Source organism: Schistocerca americana, chromosome 2 (genome assembly GCF_021461395.2).
Source record: "Schistocerca americana isolate TAMUIC-IGC-003095 chromosome 2, iqSchAmer2.1, whole genome shotgun sequence".
Taxonomy (NCBI): Eukaryota; Metazoa; Arthropoda; class Insecta; order Orthoptera; family Acrididae; genus Schistocerca; species Schistocerca americana.
In genome coordinates, this window is record NC_060120.1 from 378,453,431 (window position 1) to 378,476,727 (window position 23,297).

Here is a 23,297-nt window from a genome sequence, read left to right on the forward strand (position 1 = left end):
TAAGTAGCTGAATACAAACGTCTCAGCAGATCTTCAGTGTGTTTTTTCCAGTTCAACCCTCATCAATGCATACACCTATAAATTTTGAATATTCTACCTTAGCTACCAATTTCTGATCAAAGTCAATATTTATTAATGGTGTCATTCCATTTACTGTGTGGAACTGTATATACTGTGTTTTGTCAAAGTTTAATGAGAGCCCATTTGCAGAGAACCACTTAATGATTTTCTGAAAAACATCATTTACAATTTCATCAGTTAAGTCTTGTCTGTTAGGTGTGATGGCTATACTTTTATTATTGGCAAAAAGTACCAGTTTTGCATCTGCGTGAATATAAAATGGTAAGTCATTAATATATATAAAGAACAGCACCGAACCTTGCGGCACCCCATTATTGATTGTTCCCCAGTTTGAGAAATCACCAGTTTTTTGCATACTATGTGAACTGTTTATTTCTTCTCTCTTCCAGTTAGATATGATTTAAACCATCTGAGCACTATCCCAACTGGGACACAGTACTTGAGCTTATCTAGAAGTATTCCATGATTTACACAGTCAAAAGCCTTTGAGAGATCACAAAAAATCCCAGTGGGTGACTTCCAGTTACTCAGAGCATTTATATTTCACTTGCTGACCCGGCGAACTCTGTTCCGCCTTAAAGCCAATAAATAATCAGATTTTGGATGTTAAGTTCAATTTTTTATTAGGACAAATAAAAATTAAGTATTTTAATGATTCTTTATGTTTTTTGGTGCATAGCTTCCACTCTTCAATTCAGTACCTTGTGATACACAACATTTTTTGTTTTATTATCAGGCGCAAGAACAAACAACGCATATGGTCTTCCGACCCGTGAACATGCCACATATAATTGACCATTTGAAAAATGTGGATATTCCAGATTTAAACCACAAACTTTCAAGGATTGGCCTTGTGATTTGTTAATGGTCATGGCGAATGCAAGACGGATCGGAAATTGAAGTCTTTTAAACTCAAATGGCACATCGGTTGGGACCATCGGGATCCTCTGAATGAGAACTTCCTCACCCTCGAATTTTCCTTTGAGTATCATCGCGTAAATAACATTGGTCATCAATTTACTTACCTCAAAACGTTTACCGTTGCACAGTTTTGGTTGGTTTATGTTTCGAAGCATGATTACTACGGAGCCAACTTTTAGGCATAAATTGTGTGGTGGTATGTCAGGCACATCCTAAGAGTTTAAAAATTCAATTGGATAGTTGGTGGCTTCATCGTCATTTGTTACACAGTCAATAGATTTGAATGAATGCATTTTACCAATGATCTCATTCTGAATTATGTAGTTTAGGTCATCTACATCTTTATTCTTAGCCGCTAAAATTGCTCACTCACTCAACCATTCATTACTTTTGTAGTTAGTAATGATGTTTGGGAATACTTTGTTGATAAGTTCGTCTTTCGATGAGACAAAGTTACAGAAATTATGAGGAAATGAAATCAATCCGCTCGATTCTTCGACAGGTACTCGACAATTACCGATAGTCAGCAATTGCTCAAAGAAATCTTCAGCAGATGTATCATTAAGCAATGCAACTCTCATGTTTGTTGTCAGTTAAAGTTTCTTCACAAAGCGCCATAGATTCGATGATTTGAGGCAAGCATTTATTTCATCTGCAGCCATTGATCTTGGAACTACTGGCAGTGTTTGGCGGAATTCGCTAGACAGTAAAATCATTGCTCCTCCAAAACATCTCGAGTCATTGCGTAGATCTTTCAATGTTCGGTTAAGTGCCTCTAATGCTCATTTATGATCCGTTGTGCATTCGTCCCAGATCTTGGATGCTTATAAAACATCAGCCACTGCTGAGTTTTTTGTAATATTACACGTTTGTTATTCAATAGCTTGAAGATTTAACGGTAATTTTAATGCTGACTGAGCCGTACGGCATCTTTCTAACAATGTGTCTGCTATTCCGGAAGAACCAACTGCAACCGCAATGTTGGATCTCGCACGAACAGTGGCTAAAACTACTGACATGAGGAATGTCTTGCCAGTTCCACCAGGGGCATCCAGGAAATATAAACCACTATTTCCATCATCAATTGCCTTCATTAATGTATCATAAACTTCCTTTTGTTGGGGGTTCAACAGGGGTACATTCGTTTGAACTACTAAATCTAATTTGCATTTTGTTATTCCACGCCAGATGCGTTTCTGTTATACTACGTTTTATAGCGGTCGAATGGGATAAAAAGTATCCTATGCCCGTCTCCTGGTTCTAAGCTACCTCTCCACCAATTTTCAGCCAAATCGGTCCAGCCGTTCTTCAGTTATAAATAGTGTAACTAACACGACTTTCTTTTATATATATATAGATTAAGTATTCATTACACATTTCTGAACGCACGCGTAGTATTTTTCAATCTTTTTTTTTAAAAAAATACACATAATAGTTTATTCATCCATTTTAAATAGTTTATGAATGTATGCATAAACGTCAATCATTACTTACAGATTTTGACAAAAAAATTTGACAGCTCCGAAACTAAAGAACTTTTAGGGAAAATAACGCATTTTTCAAGTATTCGTCAATTTTTCATTATTTTTAAGATGTATTCTGCTATTCGGGGCGGAGAAAAATCCAACAAATCAAAAACCATGAAAATTGGTCCAGCAGATCTCGAGTTATAAGTGTTGTAACAAACCTGACTTTGTTTTATATATATATAGATTAGTGAAAGTATACATAGCATTTTACATTGAAAAACCTTTCTGGATACCAAACTGACATTTTGTTAAAACTTTATTTTTAAAAGGTGTGAGGCTACTGTACAATACATTACTTTTCCAAGAATTTTGGATAAGGCAGTCAGAAGAGAGATTGGGCAGTAGTTGTTGACATCACACGTATCCCCTTTTTTATGCAGTGGTTTAACAATGGCATACTTCAGTCTATCTGGGAAAATATCCTGCTTCAGAGAACTATTACATATGTGGCTAAGAACCCCACTTCTCTCTTGGGAACTAGCTTTTATTATCCTGCTGGAAATGCCATCAATTCCATGTGAGCTTTTATTCTTGAGAGAGTTTATTATCTTTCAAATTTCAGAAACTTTGTATGTGGTGTTGTCTGAAAGCTGACGCAGTCCCTCAGCCACATACTCCCGATGATCAAGTACCACGGTCGTGGAACCCTTGTCCGCCGGAAGAATGACGATGGACCGGTCAGCCCTCAGATCACGGATAGCCTGGGCTTCAGCAGTGGTGATGTTGGGAGTAGGATTAAGCAGACATGCTTGTGTCTGTATATGTGTGGATGGATATGTGTGTGTGTGTGTGTGTGTGCGAGCGTATACCCGTCCTTTTTCCCTCCCCCTAAGGTAAGTCTTTCTGCTCCCGGGATTGGAATGACTCCTTACCCTCTCCCTTAAAACCCACATCCTTTCGTCTTTCCCTCTCCTTCCCTCTTTCCTGATGAGGCAACAGTTTGTTGCGAAAGCTTGAATTTTGTGTGTATGTTTGTGTGTCTTTTGACCTGCCAGTGCTTTCGTTTGGTAAGTCACATCATCTTTGTTTTTTGAAAAAAAAAAAAAAATATATATATATATATATATATATATATATATATATATATATATATATATAAATAATTATAATAGAGGGAAACATTCCACATAGGAAAAATATATCTAAAAACAAAGGTGATGTGACTTACCAAATGAAAGTGCTGGCAGGCCGACAGACACACAAACAAACACAAACATACACACAAAATTCAAGCTTTCGCAACAAACAGTTGCCTCATCAGGAAAGAGGGAAGGAGAGGGAAAGACGAAAGGATGTGGGTTTTAAGGGAGAGGGTAAGGAGTCATTCCAATCCCGGGAGCGGAAAGACTTACCTTAGGGGAAAAAAAGGACGGGTATACACTCGCACACACACACATATCCATCCACACATATACACACATATACAGACACAAGCAGACATATTGAAATATATATATATATATGTAATGGAAGGAAACATTCCACGTGGGAAAAATTATATATAAAAACAAAGATGAGGTGACTTACCGAACAAAAGCGCTGGCAGGTCGATAGACACACAAACAAACACAAACATACACACAAAATTCAAGCTTTCGCAACAAACTGTTGCCTCATCAGGAAAGAGGGAAGGAGAGGGGAAGACGAAAGGAAGTGGGTTTTAAGGGAGAGGGTAAGGAGTCATTCCAATCCCGGGAGCGGAAAGACTTACCTTAGGGGGAAAAAAGGACAGGTATACACTCGCACACACGCACATATATAGGATATGTGCGTGTGTGCGAGTGTATACCTGTCCTTTTTTCCCCCTAAGGTAAGTCTTTCCGCTCCCGGGATTGGAATGACTCCTTACCCTCTCCCTTAAAACCCACTTCCTTTCGTCTTCCCCTCTCCTTCCCTCTTTCCTGATGAGGCAACAGTTTGTTGCGAAAGCTTGAATTTTGTGTGTATGTTTGTGTTTGTTTGTGTGTCTATCGACCTGCCAGCGCTTTTGTTCGGTAAGTCACCTCATCTTTGTTTTTTATATATATATATATATATATATATATATATATATATATATATATATATATATATATATATATATATATATCTGTGTGTGTGTGTGTGTGTTTGTTTGTGTGTTCCATATCTCCTCCTCAACCACTAGATTAATTTCAGTCAACTTACTGTCTGGAAAGAAGCACTGTGGAGGTAAGAACCACTTTCCTCTCAAAGGAGTGGAGGTGAGGTAGTGTAAAAATGAAACGTACCTAATGATGTGCAAACACACAGACTGTATTCACCAGTATTTGAGAATGAGAACACTTAGTGACTTGCAACAAATTTTACAAATAATTTCAAACTTTTTCTCACTGACAACCACACAAAATGGTGAAAGTAAATTAGTTTAGTGCCTACTACATTTTCACTGTTCACGCAATAAAATTTATGCATCATGCATGACATTTTAATTTATTACTTCTTTACTATTAACTCTATTTGCCAACATTTCACAGAAAAATGTAACTCCAAAATTACATTGTTGTATGACACATAGCTCATGAAATATGATGTAAATAAACACTGAGCTACACGAAAACAGAACTACAGGGCAAAGTTCGATATAGGTTAAATATTTGTGGAATATGTTAAATTTATGTGACATGTGGATATGCGAGTGAAGCCATAGGTGTAAACCCTTGGATTGATTTCACCCAAACTTGGTGCACATACTATTTGCTATCTGGAAACAAATACTGTGGAGTTATTAAGCACCAATTTCCTATTGAGATGGGGGTGATAACATGGTGATGTAGAGAGAAATGGGGGGGAGGGGGGGAGGGGAGATGGACAGAAAGAGAGGGAAAAGTAGGAGATGGACAGAGAAAGGGAAGATAAGGAGAAGGGCAGAGAGAGGGGAAGGAGGAATCCATGAATCTATATAAACTTTGACATCCCATGTTCTCTGCATGACTTGTAAAGCATATTACAACACAGAGTGTCACTGTCTATTCACTGCCTTTTGTCAAATGACTATCTCATCCAATTCTTTGTTGTATCCTTTGATAGCACTGTAGATAATTGCAGGATAAGCACTGCTCAGAAGCTTCAATTTACTTCATGGATTAATTAATTCTAAGCTGGGGAAATGAATGCCCGTTCTGTTTTCTCCAGTGGGAATCCAATAGCTCATTGCTTTCTATGGTAGATAACCAGAGGAAGCTCACTATTTTTTTTTCTTGTCCCAAACTGTAATTTGTAAGTCAATGTTCTGTAATGATATTAAATTAATTAACTTTCTGAATAGTTTACAAAAGTTGGTCTTGATAGACTCCAAAAAAATAAACAAATTGTACTGAAGATAGACTGAAAAGTAATCACAACTTCCATATTCTCCTACCAAAACTTTTTTTACTTGGTGTTTGTTTTTTAACAGTCTTACATTCTTAATGTTAGTGTTATTTACTGATGCCATGTTTATTATGTTTATTTAATCATGCCAGTACACAAGAATATTATTCATAAAATACTGACCTGAATAGCTTCCAACAATGACTTGGGAAGAATCTCATCTACAGCACCCATATCTTTTGAGAATCGGTTTAGTATACGTCCTGAAACAATTATCGAGTTTGACATCAAACTGAAAAATAAATCTAAAGGATGCAGTAAAGAATGTTAAAAGACTATATGAGAAATCTAGAATGATACACTCATCAACAACTAGTATTTGTGAGGAGGCTGCTGTCTGCAAGTAGTAAGTCACTTAAAAATAGTTTCAGGTTCAACATGGACAATCAGAGGGACAGCATGTGAGTTTCTTGCATATGAATCAGTTAGTGAAGTGTAAAACAACAGTAATTAAGTGAAAACATGACAATCTTACAATGAAGGTACTTGGGTGTTTAAAGTATTCTTCCTGCTGTGTTACAGGCACTGCAGCTGCATGTCCCCTCACCACCGAGCATGGCACGGAGCCTGCAAGGCCAGAACTCTGAAACCACAGGTATACATACCAGGAGTGCACCAAAGACCCCCCATTCCATCAGTACAACCTGACGATGGCAGAACAGTGCTTCACCAAAATATCATAGACCTTCGATGACAGCTTCCGGTGGTACACCCAAGAACCTTAGAAGCAACTTTGCAATTATTTAACATACAGTTAATGAAAATTATTGTGTGACTCAATAGCATGACACCCTTATGTTGTTGTTATGTAAAATATTGTTACGGTTTTTATCAATTATCCATATGCCTGTGTTTATACATCTCTCATTCAATGAATCCATCATTTAGTGAGTAACATTTGCTCTGCTCGCACCACTTTGTGTCACAGTCTGCCAATATCAGTGAACAGTGTCTTTTGTGAACTTCTGAGAGTCCATGCTTAGCTATCAGCCAGATAACATCTCTGTGATGAAATCTGCATTAACACCTCTGTATAAAAGTTGGTGGCTAGCTATCATCCAGCTAGCATCTCTATGTCACTTCAAGTAATTACCAAGAAGAAACTGTTTTGTGTATGGCAATCAAGACAGTGACATCTATGTAATAAAATTACATGATTGGGAATCCTTGCAACACCATTATTTGCAAAAAGAATAGTGCCTAGAGATAATTTGAATCATATTTCAGTCTGATTCAAAAAAATCAAATGGCTGTGAGCACTATGGGACTTAACATCTATGGTCAGCAGTCCCCTAGAACTTAGAACTACTTAAACCTAACTAACCTAAGGACAGCACACAACACCCAGTCATCACGAGGCAGAGAAAATCCCTGACCCCGCCGGGAATCGAACCCGGGAACCCGGGCGTGGGAAGCGAGAATGCTACCGCACGACCACGAGCTGCGGGTATTTCAGTCTGAAGGACTGATAATAAGAACAAAATGTAAAAAGCAGTTCCATTCAGCTTTCATCTGACTTCAACATGAGAATGTCAATGGCCATGCTGTGGTGGATAAACTAGTTCCCATCAGATCACTGAAGATGGACACTGTCAAGCATGGCCAGTATTTGGATGGGTGCCCTTCTGTGTACACCAAGCAGTGTAGGCAGTTTCCTGCTTTGCCTACACAGCAGAGGGGTCAGGATGGATGATTACATCTAGCCCCTAATCACCAATCTCAATACCAATGTCCTGGATTAAATTTCAAACTGCTTCCCAGTTTCTCATGAAGTGAGGGCTTGTGACACTGATGGTGATCCATCCATCAGACTGAGTAGTCTATGTATCGAGAGTAGTAGTATATGTGCCCTAATTATCATCCATCACATACATGACATCACACTACATACACATGAATTACAGTCATCTACATTTAACATTTACACTTAAACAACACACAACACATTACACTTTGTGAAGGAAAGTTGCCTTTGGCCACAAAGTATGGAAAACAAACTTCCATTCAGGCAGCTGAACATGCCCATCAGGGTCTCCCAGCTTTTCATACCATAAAACTTTACTTTACCAATATGAGAATATGTATAAGACACATTGTCATTGTGAGGACCTTATTATGGCTTATAACAAACTTGCTGTCTTAGTATTCATTTGAAGGAAACTGGACTGATCAGAATATCATTAATAATCATATTCTGGCTGTCAAACAGTTAAAAATATAAAGAGGGTTGTTTGTGAAATGATCACTGCTGAAGTGTGCTTTAATACAAATAAAAGTGAAAACATATTCAACTGAAATCAATGGTATTTGAATGTTGTTCAACTTTGTGATAAACAATCAAAGCTTTTTCAGAGTAGGAGAATTCATTCCATCTTGTGCCACTGAGTATTTATGGCAACATCACCAGGTTAGTACTGTTCCACAATGGCTTGATATTTGTCCTTGACTGTCACAACATCTCTGCCACTGTCACATCCAAATATCATCCTGCTTTGATGACAGCCATCACCCGTACCACAGCCACTGACATTCCCATTGCCAGTACTCCTCCAGTTGCATTAATTGTCATCAATGTACACCATCACAGCTGTGGCTATCAGCAGCACTGTCTCATCCATCCACAGGATCTGATATCCCCACGTCTCTCTTTCAGGTCAATGATCAAGGGACTATTGCATCACTGGAAGGCACACCAATGGTCTCCAGTTCGCTCCATGGAACCAGCAAATTCCAATTGTATGCAATGCCTACACTGGAACAGAAGAGAGGGCTTTGGAGTCCCAGTTAGAGAACTCCTGGAGACATTCTTCATTTTGGAAGTGTCACCTTAATAGAACCGGCACTGTATAAATTTTATTATCTGAGTTTTCACATGAAGCTGCTCAATCACTTTACTGTTGACTTTATGTTGATCTCACCCCTCAAAGAATCAAAAGAATCGACACCTGACAGTGTTCTACTGACCTGCACATTTGAATCAACATTATTGTGATTTCTTAGGACATCTTTAAGAATTATAATAGTCATGTTTATGAAAATATTCATTGCTACACTACTACACTATGTGTAACCCCTTTATGCAATAAATGGACCTAAAAATTACTTTACAGGAGAAATGGCTCAACACATTTACTATAATGAACAGAACGTATGTTCCTGTTCCTTCTTTTCATGTGTCCAATGAAGCTGGGGAATTACTGCAGTATTATGGAAGGAAAGCTGATGGGTTCCCTAGATATTCATACGGTCATTGGCAGTATTGATGTGTTACCAAAACTACAACACAATATGCACTGCCAGACAAAGAAAAAGCAAAGCACCCAGAAATGGAAGAGGAAATGAAATGAAACTTACTGTCGATATGGAGTGAACTTTGGAAAATATATTGTGTTTGAACATTATGAATTACCTTAAACAGAATGGTCTATTGACACACAGTCAACACAGATTTAGAAAATATTGTTCTTGTGAAACACACCTAACTCTTCACTCACACAAAGTGCTGAGTGCTTTTCACAAGGGATTTCAAATTGATCCAGATTCCCAGAAGGCTTTTGACACTGTACCACGCTTGTACTGAAATTGCATGCATATGGAATATTATCTGAGTTATGTGACTGGATTCATGGTTTCCTGTCAAGTAGGTCATAGTTCATAGTAACTGATGGAAAGTCTTCAAGTAAAACAGGCATGATTTCTGGCATTACCCACAGTAGCATTATAGGCCCTCTGCGGTTCCTTATCTATATAAGTGATTTAGGAGACAATGTGAGCAGCTGTCTTAGGTTGTTCACAGATGACGCTGTCATTTATCATCTAGTAATCTAGTAAACTCATCAGAAGATCAAAACAAATTGCAAAATCATTTAAAAAAGATATCTGTATGGTGCGAAAATTGGCAGTTGACCCTAAATAGTGAAAAGTGTGAGCTCATCCACAGGAGTGCTAAAAGGAATCTGTTAAATTTTGGTTACAGGATAAATCAGTCAAATCTAAAGGTTGTAAATTCAAGTAAATACGTAGGGATTGCAATTACAAACAACTTAAATTGGAAAGAACACATAAAAGATGCTGTGGGAAAGGCAAACCAAAGACTGTCTTTTATTGGCAGATCACTTAGAAAATGTAGAAGATCTACTAAAGAGATTGCCTACACTATGCTTATCTGTCCTCTTCTGGAGTTCTGCTGCACAGTCTGAGATCTGTACCAGGTAAGATTATTGGAGTACATTGTGAAAGTTCAAAGAAGAGCAGCATATTTTGTATTATCATGAAATAGGCAAAGAGTGTCACTGACATGATACAGGATTTGAGGTGGTCATCATTAAAACAAAGGCATTTTTTTTTTGTCACAGTGGAATCTTCCAACAGAATTTCTATCACCAACTTTCTCCTCCAAATTTGAAAATATGTTGTTGATGCTAACCTACACAGGGAGGAATTATCATCATAATTAAATAAGGGAAATTAGAGCTCAAACAGAAAGGTATAGGTGTTCATTTTTTCCATGCACTCTTTGAGATGAGATTGGATAAAGAGAGAATTATTGTGAAGGTGGTTCAGTAAACCCCCTGCCAGGTACTTAAGTGTGATTTGCAGAGTATCCATGTAGATGTTCATTGATCGAGGGTAAGTGATGTTATTTCAGTAAAATTTACGAAGAACTTGTCTGGATGACCCACTTACCAATAGGAGGCATCCCCACTGGCCTAGATGCATGCACTGTTTCAGTTGGGATGGTATCATAAAGCTTTTGTATTATCTACTGAGCCAAGCTGGCACACAACAATTTTAACTGGTCCTTAATATCCTGGATACTGGCACTGGGACCTAGGAATGTCCGAACTAGTCCCCCAGATGTCTAACGGGACAGATCTGGGGGCCTTGCTGGCTATGGGAGAAACCTCAACATCACACAGAGGCTTCAAGGAGATATGTGCCTTGTGTGGACAAGGTTTGTCCTGTAGAGCAATGGCACCACAATACTATCATAAGAGAGGTAACACATGAGGAGGCAATGGGTCCATAACATACCGTTGTGGCATCAGGGTTCCCTCACTCACTACAAGCTGTGACCTGAAGCCATACCCAATAGTTCCTAACAGCCTGTCATCAGAAGTAACACTGCTGAGCCACCCCAAAACAATGGAAGAAGGGCACCTCTCTCCAAGTCATCACTATACTCACTGAAACTGTCATATGGAATAGAGCAGAACTACGATTCATCACTGAGCACAATGTGTTACCATTCATCAGCAGTCCATACTTTCCAGTCATGATACCACACAAAATGCAGCTGTGGTGGTATAGTATTTCCCTATATGGCTGCTCCGAATCTCCAATCAGAGGTGCAGGATGATACAGAATGTTGCAGCAACTCCTTTGCTTGGCAGGTACAGATGTGACGAGGTTACAGCATGCTTGGTGGACAATATGGTGATACTCCCTTATGATGATCAGAGATGGTCAACCACAACGTTCAGGACAAGTGTACATGCCCTTACACTCCCATGCAGTCTAACATCGGGGCACTGTCATGTCTGAAAATGCACCCACAAATCTGGATATTGCACAATTCAACCAGCTGGTCACATGGAGATCCACAATGAGGCCACACTCAAATATTACCCGGTGTTGACAGAGTTGTCTCACACAAATACAACAGCATCTCCACATTCTTCACAGAGAACACTCAATATCTGACACTCTTCATGACCCTTATGTACCCTATGAGGCCTGGGAACAACACTAAACACTAACAATATTAAAGCACCCTGGGAGCCATTTTACCTGTCACTAACTACCACTTTTGTGTTTGTCCCTCAAAAGAGCCAGTCAATGTATAATGAAAATAGCAGTCAGGAACAGTACTACTTAGTAGTCAATACAATATATTCATTATTATTATTATTGTTGTTGTTGTTACTACGTGTTTTTTATTTTTACGTACCTGATGGATTTGTATGGAAGAATCTCATTGGGGCCTTCATAAGATTAGTGAACATCTTGTTGTGAAGGTTTTTTGAACAAGTGACACAGATTTTGTAGAAGGCAAGTGAACGTATGAATGCTGTCACAAGCAAAGCAACAATAATCCCAACATACAGGGAGATGTAATTTTCTGTGGTCAGCAGTTCATCATGATTTCCTGCTTGGGCTGTTCCATTACTGTGAATAATTATTTCATCCTGAGAAGCTTCACTCACATTATAAAATTCTTTATTATCTGGCAACATATGTAGTTTCCTTTTTTCTTCCTGAGTAGTCCTGCCAACAAGATTGAATTCCTATAATTAGAAAATTCCTTCAAATTAAAGGAACAAACTACATTTTATAATTTACATTACATTATATGCCAGACACAATATGAGAGAAGCAGTTTTGAAGCTTAATGATAAAATGATATGTTAAAAAAGTCATTTTTGCAGCTTATAATATACCAATATTAGGCCAACTGGATAAAAATGAACATCTTGTTACTGCTGTTATGTTTAAATTTTTTGATGCCATTTTCACTTTGAAATACACAATAAATACACTGGAGTATTTTCAGCAATAATATTTTGTTTATTTATTTGTCATTAACGAGAACATTTTTGAAAGTTACAGCTCATAAGCATGATATTCCAGAAAACTGCTCATTCCCTCAGTTTCACTTTCAAACAGATAAATATGTGTGGGAATGTAATTTCCAAGACAAATGTTTTTAGACAGCAGTGTAGCTTTCCATAATTCAATTTGTTCAAAATATAGCACATGTCACATAAACCATGAAATTTTACTTTGGTTGCTCCCAGCTAACATTTATTATTCATTGTCTAAACCACTTTTGCAATTCACTCCAAAAAACATTTTTATTCAATGTAAAATCACTTACATGCAAAATATAAACTATGTTTAACATATGTAATATTTTGGAAGCTTTGATCATTAATTTGTGATTATTTAACATATCTCTTGAAACCATTTTTGTTCTTGGATTTTTCTACAGGTGAAAAGATATAATTTAGTCTAAATTTTCACTAATAGGAAAACTGGATGTCAGTATAATAATTAATACGACAATGGAGATTTCCACAATGTTTCTGGTGCACATACATAGGTTATAAATATTATAGAAGATGCACCAGACGTCAGTCACTGACTCAGATCAGATTTGGACTACTCTGCAAGTAGTTCAGTGTATATCTCTGGTTATGCAGGAGCACTAAAATATCCAAGTTGTTCTCATATTTTCTTGGCATCATGTTTCTGTCAGTCAGTGTTCAACAGATTGTATTTGTTTCTTACTGTTGAATGCTGTTGTAATGTGAACTGTAGTGTTGTCTTTTTTTTTTTTTTTTTCCTGTGCAAAAGTTATCTTTTAAATAATTCAAAAGGTAGAAGATGTTTGTTTTAATTGAAAAAAATTCCAGACCGTTAATAAGATGAAAATGACAGAAGAACTTATATATCAACATAGTAACCTGAGAAGAGTAACTTTTCAGTTGACTGCTCTGTCTAGAATATTGAAGATTAGAACACTATCTCTCTTATGTTTACAGCAATGTAAATAAAGTGAAGGTAAACTAAAGAAACAAAAGATTCGAAAAGAAAAAGAGGTAACACATGAAAAATAAGAAAGAGCAGACCAAAAAAGGACATATTGTGAAACCCTAATTTGGAGAAAAAATGGTCTATGAAACCAGAAAGAACTGAAGACTTTTCCCAAACAGAACACCAAGAAAAAGCTGAAGATAAGTAAAATATGCATTTTCATTTCCCTGAAAAACTGAGATTTCCAGCTGCTACATGAAAACGTGTATATGTCAGAATGACAATAAATGATTAATGGGAAATCTCATATAAAGATGTGAAACAAATACTAACAAAGAGATAGAGAGGCTGGCCAGTACTTACCTCAGTTCAGTACAGCCGATAGATACACAAAAAACAGAACCGAAAATTTACGTTCCTAGCTTTCGGAACAAATGTTCCTTCATCAGGAAGGAGAGAGGGGAAAGAAAGGGAAGAAGGGAAAGTGGATTCAGTTACTCACAACCCAGGTTATGAAGCAACAGGGAAAGGAAAACAGGGAGGGTAGCAAGGATGGAGGCATGGTTGTCAGGGGGAAGCCAAAGATATTCTACTGTAAGTACTGTACCAGCTTCAAACCAAAGATGATGCATACAGAAGTAAAGAGGTATACAGTATAAAGATAAACACAACTATGTAAGATGAAAAGATGCGTGAATGGCTAAAGATGAAAGGGAAAGAGGAGAAGACTGAAGAGTAAATGGGAGTGAGGTTGTTTAACGTAGGTTCAGTCCAGGGGGATGGCGGGATGAAAGGATGTGTTGGAGTGCAAGTTCCCATCTCCGCAGTTCAGAGGGACTGGTGTTGGGTGGGAGAAGCCAAATGGCACATACGGTGTAGCAGGTTCCTAGGTCCCTAGAATTATGCTGGAGGGCATGCTCTGCTACTGGGTATTGGACATCTCCTAGGCGGACAGTTCGTCTGTGTCCGTTCATGCGCTCAGCCAGTTTAGTTGTTGTCATACCGATGTAAAAGGCTGTGCAGTGCAGGCATGTCAGCTGATAAATGACATGTGTAGTTTCACACGTGGCCCTGCCTTGAATTGTGTATGATTTACCAGTAGCGGGGCTGGAGTAGGTGGTTGTGGGGGGATGCATGGGGCAGGTTTTGCAGCGGGGTTGGTTACAGGGGTAGGAACCGCTGGGTAGAGAAGGTAGTCTGGGAACATTGTAGGGTTTAACAAGGATATTACGGAGGTTAGGGGGGCAACGAAAGGCAACTCTGGGTGGTGTGGGGAGAATTTTGTCAAGGGATGATGTCATTTCAGGGGTTGACTTGAGAAAGTCATATCCCTGGCGGAGTAATTTGTTGATGTATTCAAGGCCAGGATAATATTGGGTGACAAGGGGGATGCTTCTGTGTGGTCTGGGGGTAGGAACATTGTTGTTGGACGGGGAGGAATGTATTGCTTGGGAGATCTGTTTGTGGACAAGGTCTGCAGGATAGTTGCGGGAGAGGAAAGCACTGGTCAGGTTATTGGTGTAATTGTTGAGGGATTCATCACTGGAGCAGATACGTTTGCCACGAATACCTAGGCTGTAGGGAAGGGAACGTTTGATGTGGAATGGATGGCAGTTATCAAAGTGAAGGCACTGTTGTTTGTTTGTGGATTTGATATGGACAGAGGTGTGGATGTGAGCTTCAACAGGATGAAGGTCAACATCCAGGAAGGTGGCTTGGGTTTTGGAGAAGGACCAGGTGAAACTGCGTCAACTCTCCGACACCTCAACCTACAAAGCTGTTACCCAGGATCCTGTTCCCTCCATCCAGACTGAGGTGCAGAAAATCCTAAAAATCCAAGGTCCCTCACAAGGCCTCACAATGGCTTCCATAGACTTACTCACTCCACCTGAGCCCCGTACTCCTACCTTCTACCTATTACCCAAAATCCACAAAGAGAACCATCCTGGCCGTCCAATTGTAGCAGGCTTCAAAGCCCCAACAGAACGTATCTCAGCTCTGGTAGACCAACACCTCCAACCTATCACCCGCACACTCCCATCCTACATCAAAGACACAAACCACTTCCTAGAACGCCTCAAATCCATTCCCACTCCTCTCCCACCTGAAACCTTTCTTGTCACCATAGGTGCTACATCCCTTTACACAAACATCCCACATACCCATGGTCTCTCTGCCCTTGAGCACTACCTCTCCCAACGCCCACCCAAAGATCTTCCAAAAACCTCGTTCCTTATCACACTTACCAACTTCATCCTAACCCATAATTACTTCACTTTTGAAGGCCAGACCTACAAACAAATCAGGGGAACGGCCATGGGAACCAGGATGGCTCCGTCCTATGCTAACCTCTTCATGGGCCGCATGGAGGAGGCTTTCCTGAAGACCCAACAGCTGCTTCCCCTGGCCTGGTATAGGTTTATAGATGACATCTTTGTGGTCTGGACTCATGGTGAAGAAACAATCCTTAATTTCCTCCATAACCTCAACTCCTTTTCGGATCTGAATTTCACCTGGTCCTTCCCCAAAACCCAAGCCACCTTCCTGGATGTTGACCTTCATCTTGTTGAAGCTCACATCCACACCTCTGTCCATATCAAATCCACAAACAAACAACAGTACCTTCACTTTGATAGCTGCCATCCATTCCACATCAAACGTTCCCTTCCCTACAGCCTAGGTATTCATGGCAAACGTATCTGCTCCAGTGATGAATCCCTCAACAATTACACCAATAACCTGACCAGTGCTTTCCTCTCCTGCAACTATCCTGCAGACCTTGTCCACAAACAGATCTCCCGAGCAATACATTCCTCCCCGTCCAACAACAATGTTCCTACCCCCAGACCACACAGAAGCATCCCCCTTGTCACCCAATATTATCCTGGCCTTGAATACATCAACAAATTACTCCGCCAGGGATATGACTTTCTCAAGTCAACCCCTGAAATGAGATCATCCCTTGACAAAATTCTCCCCACACCACCCAGAGTTGCCTTTCGTTGCCCCCCTAACCTCCGTAATATCCTTGTTAAACCCTACAATGTTCCCAGACTACCTTCTCTACCCAGCGGTTCCTACCCCTGTAACCGACCCCGCTGCAAAACCTGCCCCATGCATCCCCCCACAACCACCTACTCCAGCCCCGCTGCTGGTAAATCATACACAATTCAAGGCAGGGCCACATGTGTAACTACACATGTCAGTTATCAGCTGACATGCCTGCACTGCACAGCCTTTTACATCGGTATGACAACAACTAAACTGGCTGAGCGCATGTACGGACACAGACGAACTGTCTGCCTAGGAGATGTCCAATACCCAGTAGCAGAGCATGCCCTCCAGCATAATTCTAGGGACCTAGGAACCTGCTACACCGTATGTGCCATTTGGCTTCTCCCACCCAACACCAGTCCCTCTGAACTGCGGAGATGGGAACTTGCACTCCAACACATCCTTTCATCCCGCCATCCCCCTGGACTAAACCTACGTTAAACAACCTCACTCCCATTTACTCTTCAGTCTTCTCCTCTTTCCCTTTTGTCTTTAGCCATTCACACATCTTTTCATCCTACATAGTTGTGTTTATCTTTATACTGTATACCTCTTTACTTCTGTATGCATCATCTTTGGTTTGAAGCTGGCACAGTACTTACAGTAGAATATCTTTGGGTTCCCCCTGACAACCATGCCTCCATCCTTGCTACCCTCCCTGTTTTCCTTTCCCTGTTGCTTCATAACCTGGGTTGTGAGTAAATGAATCCACTTTCCCTTCTTCCCTTTCTTTCCCCTCTCTCCTTCCTGATGAAGGAACATTTGTTCCGAAAGCTACGAACGTAAATTTTCGGTTCTGTTTTTTGTGTATCTATCGGCTGTACTGAGCTGAGGTAAGTACTGGCCAGCCTCTCTATCTCTTTGTTAGAATGACAATAAAGACTGTTTGTAGTGGCTTATTTGTACTTTTCTGACATTATTTTATTCAAATGAAGAATAACATGGTCTTTGGTAGATCTTGAATTACCTGCAAGGACTCTTTGTCTTAGGCGAGATTAAATATAGGAAAATTATTTATTTATTATGCAGTGTCTTCCCATCCATGTGACACATGTGGACTTATTTTGACAGCTGTCATCTTCTACATACAAAAAATCAGTCCCATATATCTGGTCACTGAAGGACAGTACTTCTGCACTGACAAGGATTCCCTTGCCCAGTATGCCACAGGTCTTACTATGGCCTTCACAAACAGGCACTATACCCTAAACGTAGTCCACAGGCAGATTTCCCATGCTATATCATCACACATGCATAACCCTCCCACCAACCCCAACAGGAGTCAAATCCAAGAGGAATATCCAGGTGCAAGAACTGTCTGATGAAGTCACCAAGCACATCTTACACAGTTTTGTGACAGGCTTACCCTGTCCCACTGGAGGCAGGATCACCTCTGAAAGCAGCCATAGCATACACCAGCACTACTGTAATTTCTCTATATCATTTTATGTGGACATTATTACCAACAAGCTGTGCATCCAACTAAATGGCCGTAGGCCAAACTGTGGCCAAGAACAGAAATGACCACTCATGGGTGGGGCACACTACTGAGCACATCATCCTTAATTTTCGGGGCTTCTTCACAACCCATGCCATTTGAAGCCCCCCCCCCCCCCCCCCCCCCAAGCTTTCCTGAAGTATATGCAAGTTGTGTGAGAAAAGTCATTACTTTCCTCACGCACCTTGTATATGCTTCAGACTGATTTTTTATCTGTAGAACAGAAATGCCTTTTGAGGTAAAAAATTCCAGATGGAAGTGGCCATGTGACATAAGACACTGTTATGATGCAGCATTCATTTGCCTGCAATGTCCAGTCTCACTCGATTCACCTTTTTCCTGGGCCTTACAAGGACATCTTTGTAAAACATTTGGTTGACAGTTTGTCCTGAAGGAACAGCCTCACAAGAGCATGCACATGTTTGACATTTTCACTGGTTTTTGTAGTTGTATGTCTCCCTGAGCAAGGTTCATCTTCAACGTATTCTCAGGCTCCCAAAAATAATTTGTGCCAGTGGAAACTTGTGCTCTTGACAAGGAATGTTTCCCACAAGCCTGTTTCAACTCTTCAAATGTCACACTCATGGATTTCCCAAGTTTTACACAAAATGTGATGGCATAATGTTGCTCTAAATTCTGCTGTTCCATTTTCGTAACATGTAACAAAGACAGAACTGCACTGATGTCACTCTCCAAAATCATGTGATGGCTGTATGGAGCTGTAACTTGGACTGAGCATCTTAAAGGGATGAACACACTGGTCTACACATGTAGAAGACCACGATGTTGCTAGATCATTTGCAGTGTTGTCTGTCTCATTACTTTTCTCATAGACCTTGTAGATGAGAGATATCCTTCCAAAACATCCTCCTGGCCTCAACCTCCACCTGCTTTCTGCTCCACACCCATCTCCTTTCTGCTCCCAGAATCTAACTTCACTGATCCTCTACAAAACATATAAGCCTAATGACTGGAAATTTGCACATACAGTACTGATACACAAGTATGCAATTGAAAGTAATCTGCTGAATTATACACCCAATCACTGACACTGATTTGCACTGGTATTTTGGAACATATACTGTGTTCAAACATTATGACATGCCTCAAAGAAAATGATTTGCTGCAATATAGCACAGATTCAGAAAATACCATTCTTGTGAAACACAACTGGCTTTTTATTCACATGAAGTACTAGTGCTATAAGCAGAATACTTGAAGTTCCATATTTCTAGATTTACAGAATCTGTTTGAGATCATTTCACATTTGTGGCTTCTAATCAGATTGTGTTCCTATGGAGCACCATGTCAGTTGCATGACTTCATTCATTATTTCCTGTCAGAAAGGTCACAGTTCATAGTAAATGATGGGAAGTCGCTGAGTGAGGCTGAAGCAATATCTGGTATTCCCCAAGGAACTGTTACAGAGCCTCTGTTGCTCCTGCTCCTAATCTATACAAATGGCATAGGAGACAATCCGAGGAGCCCTCTTAGATTGATTGCAGATGATGCAATCATCTATTGTTTACTAAAGTCATCAGAAAATCAGAATAAATTGCAAACTGATTTATTGTGCTATAGCTGGCCACACAACTTTCTCTGGTGCAGATCTTTCATCAAGCAAGCTGTTTTATATGATTTGCCAAAACTGGAGCTACTTCATCAATATACATCAGTCTGAAGTTGCAGCATCACAATAACATATTTAAAAGATAACAGTATGTCCATGCATATGTGTTACACTGAGGGTGTTTACTCCTAAGTTACTGATATTGCCAGCTGTTATTGAATTGAATTCAGGAACATTTATTGCTTCTTCATTGGTGAAGGAATTTTGAAAAGCCGTGTTCAGAAACTGTGTTTTAGTGACACTGTCATTGATAAAATTATCATTCACATCATGCAGTGAGGGTTCTGATTGTATCTTGTCACTGGTATACATTAAATACCACCAGAATCTCTTTGGATTTTCTGCCAGATTTCAAGACAGAGTTTAATTGAGGAAACTATTAAAAACATTTTGCATTGACACTTGCAGTAAACTTTGAGCTACTGTAAAACATTGCCGATCTTGGAGGTTTTACATAATTTGCTTGAACTGACAGGTCACAGAACACACAGTTATATGTAACAACATCACAAGCACATGAGGCTGCTTATCAACAGGACACCATTAAGGTATGTGGCAGAGATATTCTCCTGTAGTATTTAATCAAAAGGATACAATGAGGCAAATGACATATCTGCCATAGTCTCTTAGCCAGGAATTCGCTGTCTAGTAATTTGCTTCCATTTATTCTCTTACAACATCCTGCAGGTGACTTGTGATGACACTACACCACCCCATCGAACCGAAGTTGTGTCAGAATGGATTCAGGAATATTCCTCACCCATGAAAGCAATTTGTGGCAGCACATGTCATCTGACATCAGTGCCATCAAGTACATTAGGCTTGGCCCTGAGCAAGATTTGCATGCCTTGGAGTCAACTCTAACCAATATCCATGAGCGATGGAACAGAACTGTTCCCCAATGCTTTCACTGACTCGTTGTAGTCCATACTGTAATGCACAGCCACATCATCATGAGGAAAGGAGATGTTGCATGCTACTTGGTGTGTGTCAATGATATCAGTATATAACTTGCAACAATAAATCATTATCCACTAAGAATACCAACAACTAATTCAGTAATTACAAATAATGAAAAAATGAAACTTAATTTCTAATGTTCATTACACATAATTAAATCTCCTTCTTTAAGGTACCATAAACTTGGTGGTATACATAAACTTACCAATATGACACATAGTAGTCAGATCCACTAGCCAGTATCTGAGCCAATGCAAACAAGATGAGCATCAAAAGTATGACAAAGTAGTTGGTTCCTGATCTGAAGTAGCCAATGTATGGTGATGTTTTCACAACTCCTTTGGTTGTGGCTTCTATCATATCAGGTGCCTCTTCATCCTCTTCCTCACCAATAGCTGGTCCATGGTATGAAGAGACACTCTTTAATAAAGAGAAATATATTATCTATAACATATCACTTTCAGTATAATGGATGCAGAGATACCAACCAATCATGGATAATTATTTGACTACATTTATTAATAGACAAAAGAATGGTAAACACAAAGAATGAGGTACAAGTAGAGGAAAGGTGAAAAAATAGAGAAAAGGAAACAGTTGTAAGAGATAGGACTGCAGTGAGCAAAGTGATTATCATGAAGCCTACAGAAGACAATGAGTATAAGAAGTACCTTGGTATGTTAATAGACCAAGTAAGAGAGAAAAACCTGAAGCCACAAGGAAATATCAACAGCTGATCTTGGCAGTACTGAGGGCCAAGTTTATGCACAGGCCAGGTAGACTCAGGCTAGGATGCAGAGAAAAATGGGAGTGCCAAGGGACCTTGATCGGCGCTTTTAGTTTCAGTAGGCTTCATCACACGTAAAAAAATTTCGATTTTATTTGAAAACATGAAAGGCCAACCAGCAGCACTGTCACTAGAGTGGCATTTGGTTCATCACTGAGAACAGTTGGAGGGCTATTGTTAATGTCACAGGTCACAACAGCTGTGTCCTTGTGCTTTGCATTGGTTTATGTACAAACTGCTTTTGTTGTCATTTGTCACTGTTGTGCATGTTAGCTAATATTATTTTTAAAAAGTAATCTATCAAACACTGTGAGAGGCATGAAGATACTAATTAGTATACAAAACATGAAATGAACTACTGAATGAAACAAGGAAGACACCAATTGAGGTAAAAGTGTGCAATTAATGACTTGTTTCCTTTAAGTGATTCCACCACTGACTACATTTTTTTGCAACATGAAAATTTAATTTTCCAGAGCAGTGTAAAAAGTGAGAAAAATAAAAACAGCAAAAGTAAAAAAATAAACCATAGGTAAGGGAGGAGAGGGGAGCACTGGGAAGTATCTGAGCCAGGGTGCTACCGCCTATAAACCCAGCTTTGGGAATGCCAGAAGAATAACTACAAAGAAAAATTTTCCATATTTAGGAGGCTGTTTGAGAAGAAAGTTATTAAAGCTATGAGCCACAAGCAGGTATAGCTGCCATAAAAGAAATATGGATCCTGAAATAAACTTTGTAAAAGGATCTCAGGAAGACTGAGCAAAAATAATACACTATGAATCAAAGGTCATCATTTTGATAAGCATTAGACTTAAAGTTAACTTGTCTTGTTGCTTTTCACATAATTAACATCTGCGCAGATGTGTAACGTCACATAAAAACTCATCAAAAAATTGAAATTGGATACAAGGTAACTGAGCTGTTTTCTGACATGCTATGACTACAAATTATACATTCAAAACACGCATTTTTGAGAAATCATCCTCTGTGCTCACCCAGAAAAAAGTAAAAATTGATGCACATGTTGCATTAAATCTCAAACATCACAGTGCTAAGTGGTTAAACCATAAGCATAAATGCGAACATCTGCTTAATAACGTATTTTGCCACCATTACTGTTATATGCTCACCACCGTTTAAGTGCTATTTTAGGCTTGATGAGAGAAATAGAGACATGACAAATGAGTTTACTTCTCCATATGACGTCACAAGCTTATTAGAAGTCAGCTCAATGAATTTCTGTACACTGTGTAAAATGCAAACTGGAAAGAAAGCTTAGGTGCTATAGTTTGCTTCATGTCCTCTATCATTGCTGCCAATTTTTACAATCTACAGTGTGTGGGGTGTGAGGTGCAACGTATATACATGGGTATGTAGTTGTTGCAACTGTATCATGTCAGATTTGAACATGGAAGTCTTAAAAGAGTACTATCACAAAACCGTTGTTCTGTTTCCATGTGACGTCTCTGTCATATCACATCATCTGCACAAAAAGTATATTTTCACCACTTCAAAAAGTGCTTTCACCCATACCTGCACTCTCATCACTGAAGGGCAACTCCCACTCTCCACACATCAAGTAGGTGAGCTCATTTTATGTGTGTTAGCGTGCTCTGGTGGCTGCACTGACCATTGAGTGACTTAACAAGTTACCGGCCAATAAGAATTCACAAGCCAGAAATGGGCTACGTTTCCCTGATTATGACCAAGTATATTCTTTGAGACTCAGTGTTTGAATTTAAAATGTTAACAATCGATATTGTTGCTGAATATAGCACATCGGAAATACGTACAAAAAGATGAGACTAAGTTATAAGTGGTACAAGAAAAAGTGGTGGCTGTGCCTCTTCGTCATGCATCGGCTTGGTCTGGGACACTTTGTGCCAACTGTTTCTCCATTATTGCGGCAAC

General features: G+C 39.4%; 1 protein-coding gene across 1 annotated transcript in view; it reads right to left on the minus strand.

Annotated features, from left to right (window-relative positions):
- The window catches only part of LOC124594735 (ATP-binding cassette sub-family C member 4-like), a 279,421-nt gene that overhangs the window by 49,900 nt on the left and 206,224 nt on the right, over positions 1-23,297 (minus strand). Inside the window, exons 13-15 of the mRNA XM_047133107.1 lie at positions 20,805-21,019; positions 11,872-12,188; positions 6,045-6,124 (exon numbers count right to left, since the gene is read on the minus strand). Of these exons, the coding sequence (XP_046989063.1) occupies positions 6,045-6,124; positions 11,872-12,188; positions 20,805-21,019 (612 nt within the window). The remainder of the gene's footprint in view (positions 1-6,044; positions 6,125-11,871; positions 12,189-20,804; positions 21,020-23,297) is intronic.